Raw genomic sequence first — 13,786 nt, 5'->3', positions numbered from 1 at the left:
TTGTCTGTCCGGTGGATAATAGTCCATGAAGGATTGCAGACCTTTACCGAAACACACACACACACAGACACACACACACACACACACACACACACACACACAACACACACACACTACCACTGACAGCAGGCCACTGCTACCCTTATTGCTGTTTTTGAGAAATCCCTCTTACCATAGCTTATATAATCTGTCCAGTATTTGTTTGTAATTAGTTTAAATTTTTTTAACTTTAACACATTATATTAATTGTTCACAGAAGGACAGTTATTTTTGAAGGAAAAGTAAAGAGTTTTGAAAAATTACTGTCATCAGTTCTTTCGTTACTCCCCAGTAAATCAATGAACACATTTTCACTGCCTCATAAAGTGTAATTTCACAGGTACCTAAAGAAATAATATAACATTTTAACCCTTCGTAAATACGAAGTAAATACTTCTAGTATTTTATTGGAAGATTTTGAGGCAAACTCATTCATCCTACTAAAAATTTACTCGACTGTTGAACCCTTCCAAATATAATAAAGCCTTGATATTCACATCCAAAAAATGTAACAAATTTCAATAGTCCCTTTTGTGTTACAGTTGATAGACATTTCTTTGCTTTTGCCAATCCATCAAGGCACCATCTCTATGGATAGCATGTTTAAAAACATGTTATGTACCGCCATACTAAACCCAAACAACCCTAGTTAAATCGACTATATGATATTCCATGTTTTCACCTATCCATTTAACCAAGAGTGAATGAGTAGACTTCATAATTTTATAGCACTTACTTCTACGACCGATGTTGTTCTTGTTCCCTTTTATATTAAATTTGGGAAGAACTTATAATTAAAAACTGATATTACACCATTAATTACAGCAAACACCTTCATTAGACCAACACAAAAATGTAAATAAAGATAAAACTGGAACGGGTGAAAACAACGTTGCTAGGCAGGTTGGCCCAGATGAACAGTTAAAAACTACGTATAATTTCTAAGTGCAGGAATACTGTAATTGAAAATAGTTACATCAATGTGGAAAAAAACAGAAAATATACAGAAATTAAGGAAAATTATTGTAACATATAAATTGTAATATTATAGGAAAAAAATGTATATATGCAATCAAATTAAAAACCTAAAAAGAATACAGAACAGCAACAATTCACATTTATAGTTTTCTTTTAGTAACAGCTCCTTAATCCATAGTTTTGTCAGCAGCCCAAATGAAAGAAGTTTTTTTTTGAAAATACCTTGGAGAAAATGAAGAAGCGTGTATTTTAGAAAATATCAAAAGGAATATTTGTAAACCCTAAATTTTAGACACCTCATTTTCTTGTGCTTAAACGAACTCTGTGTAACGTTTTAAAACCACAAATGCAAGTGTGATCTAAATGAAGAGCTCCTCTCATTATCTCATCAGGTGCATAATTGAGTGAACTGCAATATATTAGACATGATCTCAAAGCACCGCGGAACAACACTTCTATTATATCACATTAGTTTTCGTAGTCTGATGTCGAAACGATGAAAATAGATCGTTTTTGAGCTTCCTCGCCGACTTCTGGATCTCTTCAGACGGACTTAAACTCCAGATTCCAGGAATTAAGTATATGAAAAAGTCAGGTTCAGACGCTAAAGTTGTTGAGGTTCTTCACCGCCGACCTTTTTATCTCTTTGATAGACGTGGACTCAGGAGTGAAGTCTGTGACAGCATCAGATTTCAGATGCTGCACTAAGCATAAGGTGAAGTGGAGCTTAACTCAACATTCACATCACTCTTCATTTACGACCTAATCTTAAATGATTATAAACCCTTAATCTATGTAACTTAATCTTATCATGAGTGCGATAAGATCCCCTACTTATATTCGTAATTACCATTTTTATGTACGAAGTAGCAGTTATTTTTAATTCGCACCATTATAAATGAGTATTTGTTGCAAATGGCGCATCAGAAAACAGAGCAAAAGTAAGATGACAATAATTTTTTGTTGGAGAACGTGGTTAATACTTTGAACTTATTATTTACCTCCTGTTGAGTGAACGATATTTTGGATTTTTTCTGAATCTAAACGTTTAAATAATTTGTAATCTATCAAAAAATAATTTTTAATATCTAATTTATTCATGATTATTATGGTGTAATAAATTGTCTAAATTTTCGTCCATAAGGAACATTTTATTGTACATTCATTCATTACGGACATTTTTTGGGCCCCGTGTGTAATTGGCAGTATAAATAATGCGTTTTATCGTAATACACAATAAAAATATTATACTTTGAACTAAACAATTATACACGTAACACAAATAAATTAATCGTAAAATTTTAAATCAATTAGTCTATAGTAAAAGAAGTATCACTTAGTTATTAGTTTTAGTTAATACAATCTATTATTATTGTATTTTGTACATATATTAAAATAAACTAAATGAATGATAAAAACCACAATGGGATAATACGGTTGCTAGAACGTATGGGAGCTTCAGTTTTGTTTTGTCGGAACAGTAATAAACAGGTTTCTCAATCAGGGACAGTATTCCTACTCCAGTGAGTATTCATTCCAGTTAAGGTGGCACAACTGCGGTAACCACGCTGAGCGCTGAGACGCGACGTTAGTTCTTAGTTTGTGGCGGGCAGTGGAGTGTCGGTCTCTCTATCAGTGCCTCGAGAAGTTTCTGCGAACAGTGGAGTGTCGGTCTCCCTATCAGTGCCTCGAGAAGTTTCTGCGAACAGTGGAGTGTCGGTCTCCCTATCAGTGCCTCAAGAAGTTTCTGCGAACAGTGGAGTGTCGGTCTCTCTATCAGTGCCTCGAGAAGTTCCTCACAGAATTGTCGTGTTAGTGACGTTAAAATGGGAAACATTTTAGGAGATTTACTCCTAACAGTACTTCCGAGAGACCGAATCATTATAGATGACATTATATTCAGATTGTACTACCAGACGACGACATACATACTAGTAATATGCCTTACACTCATCATTGGCGCAAGGGCCCTGGACGATGTACTTGCATGCTTTGAAGCAGACAACACACGTAACAGAACCATTGAACTGTCGTGTTATATCCAGAACACGTACATAGCTATGAAAAATATGTCAGAGAATAACATGATGGACGTAAATACCCCTGTGACCGTGCATTCTTATCACGAGTGGGTAGTGAAATTCCTTTTTATCCAAGTTATTACTATCTGTGCGCCCCGGTACATCTGGAAATTCCTGGAAAGTGGAAGGATGGAGTCTCTCGTCTCGAATATCAGACAACCAAACTTATCAGAAACCGACAAGAATTTGTGGAAACAGGAGAAAGTGGACTATTTCACTTCCGAGCAACATCAGCCTCCTAGCTTCTACGTTTACGCATATATATTTTGTGAGTTTCTCAACTTGGCCAATGTTCTACTTCAGATGTTCCTCATGGACTACTTCCTAGATACTGTGTTCACGACCTACGGATGGAACATTCTCTCTCTCATAACGACACCGACTCAAGATCGTGTCGACGCCATGGCCTTGGCATTCCCGACACGTGTATTGTGCACGCTTCATGACCGCGGATCCTGGATGTGCCACCTTAAAATCAACTATATGAACGAGAACACGCTCGTCTTACTGTGGTTCTGGTACGCGTTCCTGGCCTTCATGTCCAACATCAACCTCATCCTACACGCTCCTGTCCTCTATTCCAGGAGAATCCGTGCTCAACAACTGCAGGATCTCATGTTAGGCAACTCTCGTTCTGAAGCAAGGGTCATCGCCCAATCTTTCAACCTCAGTGAGTGGTTTATGCTGTGCCGAATAGGCGAGAACGTCGACTCCATTATATTTCAACAACTCGTTGTAGATATAGACAGACAGATTAATTCACTGTAAGTTTGTTCTAATTATAAATGCTTTTTAATTTTTAAGTTTTGACTGTATCATTTGTGTAGGATCACTAGGATCTTCAAGCTTTCTTATACAACAGTATTATTTTATAAAACGAGCCAGTATTTTTGTTTTTTTCATATATCTAATTAAAATAATATTTGCCATTTTAATGGATTTTAAATGTAAACTTTTATGTTTGAAAGTAAAATTACTACGCCGTTTTCAGGTTTTTACATTAGTAACATTAATTTAAATGACGATTTAACTAAATATATTATACCTTATATGTGCGTGTCTACACATACACGCACACACACGCACACATTTTTACAAGTTTTCAACTATCTGATATCTCTTTTCTTATAATTTGTAGGCGATTGGATTATCTGATCAGGCCTTTTGCCTTGGAGGTCCTAAGTTTTATAGTTTTGTTCTAATATTATTTATACAGTTTATTTTATTTTGAAGCATTTATTATGACATGTATGGTGTCTGTGTATGAATCTGAGTGTTGTTTTCTTTGTAAATAATGTTGATTTATAGTTTCACCGATTAAATTACTAACACGTTCAGCCTTGGCAAGTTATAATTTTTTTTATTTTTTGATTTTTTGATTTTTAAATTACTTATTATTATCTTACACGTTTATGACAGTTTTGTAATTTTAGGCAATTTTTTATTAATGTTTTACGTCGTAATATATTGTTAAGTATAAATACTAAAAATTTATCAATTCGCATATTTGATCATCTCAGGGAATAAACAACATCTATTCATTACAATTTTAAACTATATACAGTCTAAGTTTGGTAAATAAATGCATTTTAATATGGAAATGTAATTATGTTTGTGTAATTTTATGCTTTAGTAAGTTTTGTATACTAAACAATTTTACCTTTATTATTCTAGACTTGTACTGCTTTTTTGAGCTTCTATGAATACCTTAGCATATTTAATATACCTATATTAAGTATGAAGCAAATAAGCAAGGATCTCTTGGGTAATGATAACCTTACTGTTTTTGTCTTCCCCTCCCAAAATATCACAATATTATTCTGTGACAGAAAAGTGTTAAGCCTTTTACCAAATTTGCATCCATGTTCAAGCGAATCCAGAAGGCTTTCATGTAAAATACACAGACTTGATGGTATATTTATATGGAGAAAGTTATTGTATTTTTAACTTTAAGAAGAATTTTATGACGATTATACGATGTTTTCCTAAAATAAAGATTTTTCATTGTTATGAATAACGTATTTTCTAACAGTTTACTTTCTTTTTAGTTTTAGGTTACAATTTGTATATGTTTTGATCTCTAATACTTAACGTGCGTTATTATCTTTGTTTCCAGATTTGAAATAACACACATTTATAGAGGCGATTTAATTCAGGAATTAATATCGATAAAACCATTGTTTATTAGGTTGGATTTTGGTAGGGCCAGTTATCTTAATTAACTTCTCTGGCCATATAACACCAAAAATGTTTTCAATAAACTGTTAATAATATATTTATGTAATGAAAAAAGATAAATCTGTAAAGATCGTAAAAGTACTGATAGTTTTAACACCATTTTATATTATTGATATGAGTTCAATTTGGTCTGATTGCACTGAAATCATTATAGTCTGATTACGGATGGTCTGCAATGACGAAGGCAGATTTAGCTTGTTCCTGTTTTCCGCATAACAATTTTGCCACGATTGGTGAGCGTTGTTTTTCGAAAGCAGTAAACAGCCAAATCTATTTAAATATAAACTAATGGTTTTTTTCATAGAAATTTGACTTCAACAATGATTTAAGATTTTTTTAGAAATATTAATTAAAAGAAAATAACAAGAAGAAACACGTTTGATTAAAGAGGTTCTTGTGCTAGCGTAAAACCTCAGATTACAACCTACAGAGTTTGTTATTTTGGTGTTTAAAGTCACTTATTGGACTAATGCCCTACTAAAGTAATGTTTTCATTTTAAAATTCTTATTATTTCCATATAATACAAGATTTAAATAGCATCTTTCAGCTGTTGCTTGGCAGATACAGGTAATAACGAAGGGTAGTAAACACTTTGGCTTTTGTCTGACAGCTACAGACAACGAAGGGTAGTCCAAAATTCAGCTGTTGCTTGGCAGATACAGGTAATAACGAAGGGTAGTGAACACTTTGGCTTTTATCTAACAGCTACAGACAACAAAGGGTAGTCCACAATTCAGCTGTTGATTGGCAGCTATAGGTAATAACGAAGGGTAGTGAACACTTTGGCTTTTGTCTGACAGCTAAATACAACGAAGGGTAGTCTACAATTCAGCTGCTGCTTGGCAGCTACAGGTAACAGCGAAGGTTAGTTATCCTACCGAACAAAAAAGTAGGGAAGTGAACAATGTAAAGATCATATTATGAAGTATATTTAGTACTCTAGAGCTAAAATAACTGAAATGAAATAACGTAATTCGTAAAACCGAGGTAGTAATATATCTAGTTTTGGTCTATATTTGTTACTCATTTAGTATAGTCATGGATAGCTCGCTTTATGCCAGTTTTATTATTAATGACGATTCATACGATTTTGGGTGGTACAATGTTACATGTGGGGGTTCTGTAAGGGTTACGACTGATCTGGTAGGTTATACTTTTCCCTCCGTCAAGTTGTATATACACTCTATACTGTATAAGACTATATACCTCTATTAGATTACAACTATCAATAAACCTGGAAAACAAAACAGGTTTAAACAGAAGCATATTAAAATATCTAATGATTTGTCGTTAAGTAAACCAACTACTTCAAATCTTACATAGACATATTTAAAAACAAATTTATGTAGACATTGCATATAGGTATTGTAGCCAGGGTTGCGTGCATTTGGGTACATATGGCTATACGAGGTGTGTTTGTAAAATTTACATGAGTCGATTTCGTTTTAAAAGTTTATTGTCAATATTACACAATTATTAACATCAAAACTAACACGAACCGTAGTGAAGGTGGAGGTGGGTGAGTCACTGATCATGAGGTAGTTGGTACCTACCAGATCGGTTACAAACAGGACATAGAAAAAAAATCATCTATCAGCAGTTAGCGATAAGGACACTGACTCATGGTAGCGCCAGCATTTCTGCGATAGTCTAGCCAATGCGTTCTTCACAAACTAAATTATTAACGGAACATTTTTACAACAATGTAAATAAGTGTCTGGATAAAAAGCCCCACCCCGACCCCTCTTGTTCATCCCTCCACCCATCCAGGTCGCGTTTGGTTTACAGCCAGAGCTGCAGCTACACAATTTTCTTGGGGGGGGGGGGGGGCAAGCCTAAATTTACCGCCCTTTTCCACCACCCAACTCAAGTAATTTAAAATTTTCCTTTAATGTTGCTTCTAAATCAGCTTTTGAACAATCCAGAAGTACTTCATAATAATTATTATTATATTTGTTACTAGCAGTTACCCACGGCATCGCACACAATTTTCAAGTGCGTCCTTCTAAATGAAATAGTTTTTGATGAAATCTGATGCATTTTTCGAGCGAACGTACGCAAATATCTGGTAGTTATTGTTTCAGAGCCCATTGCTAAGAGGTTCAAGGGTGAAATACAATGTTTACTGTCTCATTTCCGGGCTTTGCGCGTGTCGAATCAACTTTTTTTGGTTCTATTAAATTAAATTTCTGGTGCCATAGTTGAGTGCCTACCCTAATATCCCGATCAAGATGTATATAAAAACAAAGGTTTCAGAAACCTACTTCGGCGAAAGGCGTCTACTTCCGGTCCAATGTATCTTTATTGTTCAAGTTGAGTTTGCCTTATTGTTGACATTATATATACGTACGAAGAAGTGATAAGCCCTACATCCTCGGCCTTTTTACCAACGAGCAATCTAAAAGTGTCTATTCCCAACGCTCATTAAGCCTAACGCGTTGCCACAGTTGTATTTGCCTTGTTATCCTAACAAGAAAAGTATAAGAGTTTACGAGTACATGTGTTACTTTTGAAGCCCTACTTTTGTAAAAAAATCATATGCTACCGACCCTTGTACTCTGATTCCTATTTCAGAGATACTTCAAGTGCCATGGTTGGGTTTGCCTTTTTATCTCGATGAAATAAATAAATAAATAAATATATATATATATATATATATATATATATATATATATATATACATATATATACCCATTTTGTTCTTATAGCCCTATTTATATTTTTGTAACTTCCTGAAGACGGCTTAAGCCGAAATATAGAAATGGTTTAATTTAAACATTTGAAGATTTATTATTGAAGATTAATATATATATACTTAGGTAAGACTGAAAAGTGACTGCGGTCAAATGTGTCTATTCTGGCCGTTTAAATTCACTTCTCTAATTTATTTACGATTCCACAGGTGACTTTGCGTTTTTACACCCACCACTAAAATATATATACATATGGGTTTTGGAAATTAACTTACATAAAAGCGTCTATTTCCGGTCTACCATATTACTGGTCATATTTGCATCCGTTCCCCTGTTTCCCTGAAGCCATAGTAAAAACATCATACACTATGTCAAAGGAACCCACTAGTTCCAAGTCCTTTATGTGCAAAAATTCACAGCCCTGTTCATTAAGGTGGCTTTTAAAATAAAGTTTAAATAGTATTCCAATACATTATACGGTTCAAATTAGTCACCGATGAAGTATATAGTACAATTTATGGTGACTTTGTATTTGAAACCTACTTAATACTACTGATAAAACTCTGTGTACTTTGTATTTTCTAAAATTTAAATGTAAAATATGTTTCTGTATCTTTGGTAAACTTCAGCTGATAATATCAACACCTATTTACTGTCAGTTACATTTGGATTGTGTTTCGTAAACATTATAATTATTTATACAAATTCTAAAATATTCCAGGAAACTTTTCCGATTTGTATCTCCATAAAAGCTTTATCGGACTCTTACGATTAGTGTAAAAATACAATTAGCCCAATTGGCCCAGTCGTTTTCGAGATTAGCAACAAATTTAACGATTCGTTTTATTTGATCAAATCTAGTTAGTGATCATACCGCTAAAAACGATGTAATTAGTGTTGCGTAAAATAATTCAATAAGTTTTCATACACATTTTCAAATAATTGCATTCTTTAGATGTCCTATGGACAGATAGACAGCCATACAGTAAATATATTTTTTCATCCTGCCTACAGACAAAAGAGAAATTTTGTCAACCTACTGAATGATAGGCGTCACATTTTTGTGATAGGACTCATGATACAATCACATTTTTGTTCAGTAAGATAGATTATACATCGTAGTAGTGTTCAAGTGATAAAAGTTTCTGTCAATTAGTGATAAACACACTTTACTTTACTTTTCGAGGTTAAGTAGTAGAGAGGACTTTATAGTCCTAACTTCGCCTCCAATAAAGACATTTTTCATTTCATTTCATGAGAGATACTAGTGACATGAGCTTTTACATAAACAAATACAATATTTTAGAATAATTCTATTATTAAAATTGGTTAACAATACTAACTTATAGGATTGATTAAGAATTATAAACAATGTAAACTGTAAAATTACTTTCATTTTTTAGGTGTAATGAACAAATAAAGTGCCTTTAAATGAAAGAAATCGATTTAAAATGTTTCTTTATCATGCTCAGTCACTTATTTCCTGTATTGGCAAAACAACTGCAGATATTAATTGCTGGTAATTGTAAAAAGGTTTATGTTCTTAGGGGTACTCGTATTTATGACGATCTTCTCTTAGTTATTTCGCAATTAGTTCAGTAACGTTCTTTCACAAGTTTATCTGTGTGTGTGTAAAACTGCCATGATTGACTTCTTCAGGTTTTACGAAGACGACCCGGTATTCAGGAAGGGGTTTCTGCACTTCTGTATTAATTAAAGAGCTTTGCAAAATTGTGTAAAATAAAAATGTTGTATTTTATATCACATGCAAAAAAAAAACTTTATTACAAAAAGTTCCGATTATTATCTTTTAACCTGTCAAGTTTAGTGAAATAAATATTATAACCTTATTATTGGAGAATTTAACCCAATAAATTAATCTTTAAATATCACTGCAATGGCAATTTACAAAGACATGGGCTGTAAACCAAAGCTTACAATCGTAATGATGGGTGGAGACGAAAAGAGGGGTAAAGGTGGAAACATTTATCCAGACACTTCTCTACATGGTAGTGGTCGATGGGAGAAAATTTGCTCTTTAATAATTTTTTCTCTTAAAACCAAAGCGTGGACTTTGTTTCTTGGCAACAATGTGATAATCACATACTTTGGTATAACTAACTATTAATGAAAATTGAGAATGGAATAATAAAGATAAACTCTTTCAATAATATTACATGTTCGAATTACGTGCAAAGGTTAAATTATATGTATACTTAGTTTTAAAACTGTTAAATCTTCATACTCCTTTTTGAATTTTAAAATCACCTTGACTATTGTAGATTTAGATATGAGTGGAAGATCGCCTTAGAATTAACTTTGCCTGGGATAGAGTTACTGTATGTGAATAATATCTCAAACGAACCGACTCCAAAACGTGATCCATAACATTGGATTCCCTTTGTGTTCTGGCGTTGCGCTATTGCTAAGTAAAATAGGGAACTGTACTTCATTCAATAGCACAATTTATAAAATTCTGTTTTCTAATTTTAATTTGGATTAGAATGGGTTGCAACTGAACATTTTTGAAAAACATTTTCGTTATACTACTTGCCAAAAGTCGCACTCCAATGTAATTTAAATGTTAATTTAGGGGACTGACAGCCTAAAAGATTACACAACAAGTTCTTTCTGCTATAAGAACATTATAGTCTTAAAAAAAACATGCACTTACATATGATCAACATGATTTCATTACAGCTAGTGTTAGGCGTTACTGGGAAAAGTTTGGGTTTTAGTGTCCGTTAAATGGAAAGTTTTGTGTCCGATTATACATTGAATATATTGTAGACAGATCCGGGCTTATTCCCGGGTTGAGTTTAAATTTACAGTTGAATATATTCGTGAAGAGATTAAGATGTCATGCACGCGAATTTTGTATGATATAGTTGAAAATAACTGGTTTACTACCTCCACGATGTTCAGACGAAAAAGCTGAAAAACCATTGAAACCGTAAAATGGAAAACTTTTATTTTTTTCCACACGTTTTAGAGAAACAGAGGGAAGGTGTGGATTACGCTCAGGAATCAAAGATAACGGTTTCTGGTATTGATGCAATCCCAAATTCTAGTAAATAATAAATTCTTTGAGCCATTGGCAATCCTACCCTCACAGAAAGGTTAGTCGTGAACTAGCAATACATACATACATATATATATATATATATATATATATATATATATATATATATGAGTTCTGCAAAAGTCTGGAATACTTTTAAAATTTATAAAACAATCAGCTTAACGAAATGTAACTTTAAAGCTATGTATTTGCACTCTTAATAAACTTGATTTATTTCACTCGTTTTTACCGATATAGGATGCGCCACGTAGGAAGTTTATAAAAGTTGAAGTGTAATCATGAGGTAAGATTTACCTCGTTTAAGCGTTCATTAGTAGAATACAGCAAACGCGACTTCAAAAGGATGATTTACTTAGAAACTACATTAAAATTTTTGTGATTGGATGATGTTATGCTGATTAATCATCTTTTATGTAATCCAGTAAATTTGCTACGAACCGTATGATAATCTTTATTAATTGCCCTATAGCAATAGCTGCAAACAGGGAGAGTGAAATGAACTATACTTAATTATATAATGGATAAATTTTTTGTTTAAAGTGTGTCACTAACGAATGAAAGATTGTGAAGAATGTTTACAGAAAACCGTAACGTAGTATTACTGATTTCTTACATCACTGAATTTAAAATATTATGAAATTAATATTGGAAAATATTGTGTTTTAATTATGTCAAAAGAAAAGAAAATAATACAGTAAAATGAATTATTTGTGGATGAATTTTATGACTGTTATGGGGAGATGAGTAACTCTGTAGTATGGCCTCCCAGTAATTAACTAGTCCGTTACGGCTAGGCAAGCTTGGAGTTCCGGGGTCAAAATCTCTTTGAATTAACCTATCCCTGATCCTAGTCTTATATGTAAAATTTAATGTGAATTTAAATAACAGTAATGACAAAAAGAACAAAGATTGTAGTTGAGGGCATGAGAAAATTTAAATAACTTATAATAACATTATAGTTATTTGATATATATTTGTGGGGAATTGGATAAACACCTAGAAAAAAAGTTATTTGCAGCTGGTATAAAAAGGCTTGTGGTCTGTTGGAACAAGTGCATAAATGTTCAAGGGGATTAGGTAGAAAAGTAGTAAAAGTGTTGTTTCGTAAAAATAGTTTCCTCTCTAGACCTGTTCGTTTAATTATTGAATGACCGAATGTCGAACAGTTGAAATATAAATCTTACGAAAAAGAGTGTCGGTCGAGTAACGTTTTGATTTTATTACCAATGTCTTAGCGTTACAAAAAGTTGTTTAGTGTTTTTATTCTCCAAACAGGGTACAAATATTTTGATTTTGTATTGAAACACCCTTTTACCTACCAGAATATTGTATGTTTACTATACTGCTACATGAGATTGTAGAGTCTTACATGGTTAAATAATAAATGGTTTTAGAAAAAAAAAAACAGTTGTATGTTTGCCAACTTGACGTTTTTTTACCGGCCTATGTTGCAATAACAGCGCGTCTGTGGAGGAATGATCGATTTGCAGAAGTAGTTGTTTCACTAATTAAAAAACAAGATAGTATTTTTCAATAAGCTGGAAAAGTACAACAGTAGTATTTAATAAATGATATAATATTGGCTCTATATAGTTTAGAATTCTTAAAATACATCAGTAGTCAAACGATCAAAAACAGAAGAGTATTATAATTGTATTTTTCCTCCGACAAACGGAAGGATGAGGCGTGTCCCCGACCACCAGCTATGACGTCATTCCATACCTTGCCCGCGTTATCAGCTGTGCGCACACGTAAGGTATTTGACACGCCAGCAAGCAACATAGATAAGACATCCTTCATTCCCTAAGAATATTCTAGTTACATGTTACCTGGTAAACAAATTCCTTGTCAACCGTTCACCATTGTACATTCTTCAGAAAGTTTTGTGCAGTAGCAATTTATCACATTGTAATACCTAACCCATATAATATTTTAAACTAATCTTGAAGTACTATTCATTTCTACAGGATCTTCTTCACAAATTATTTACAGAACCATTAAAAATTAATTGTAGCATAATTTTATCTCTTGTGCGAAAGCATTATTTCAATTAATTTTTAACAATATACTGTAATCATTGTGAATTAAAAATTTGTTGTAATGATTTATTTGACTGTCATAAAACATTAAATTACTATGCTGAATTTTAAACAAAAAATCCAGATTTTTATCACAAAAAAAACTTTATTTATAGCTTTAAAAAAAATTAGAAAGTATTTGTAGTTTCCGAACGGCTTCTAAAACTATCATTGCAATCAGTCATACCAACAATGAAAACATCACCTTTAAATTATTTATATCTGTAATTTATGTAATTCAATAATAAAGTTACATGTAATAATTTAAAATCTCAATATAAGTCAAGAATTGTTAAAACTTTAATTAAATGTAAATATTTTAAATAAAATATGGACCGCATGCTTGGATTGCATATTAAAATTTACCTACCTTTTCCAAAATTCTTTTGTAAACTTAATTATTTTAGATAAATATATTTATAGGTCTATATTTTTTTTGGACTGGCAACGATTAAGATGAATTAATTTTTTTATTCAGGTAGACTTGGAGTTTGGAGTAGGGGCAGTCGCCTGTATAGAGTACTTGTTTCTAATCGGAGATGGGAAGTGAATACCATATTGTATCAAGTGGCTTATTTACTTGGTATTACTTTTAA

General features: G+C 32.7%; 1 protein-coding gene across 1 annotated transcript; it reads left to right on the top strand.

Annotated features, from left to right (window-relative positions):
* Positions 1-2,648: 2,648 nt before the first annotated feature.
* On the top strand, positions 2,649-4,468 carry LOC124368598 (innexin inx2-like). The gene has a single exon (XM_046825839.1). It carries the CDS (start codon positions 2,844-2,846, stop codon positions 3,864-3,866), a length of 1,023 nt encoding a protein of 340 aa, XP_046681795.1. The 5' UTR covers positions 2,649-2,843; the 3' UTR covers positions 3,867-4,468.
* Positions 4,469-13,786: the final 9,318 nt, after the last annotated feature.

This window comes from Homalodisca vitripennis, chromosome X (assembly GCF_021130785.1).
Source record: "Homalodisca vitripennis isolate AUS2020 chromosome X, UT_GWSS_2.1, whole genome shotgun sequence".
NCBI lineage: Eukaryota > Metazoa > Arthropoda > Insecta > Hemiptera > Cicadellidae > Homalodisca > Homalodisca vitripennis.
The sequence above is the reverse complement of the archived record's forward strand: the minus strand, read 5'-3'. Positions and strand labels throughout refer to the sequence as shown.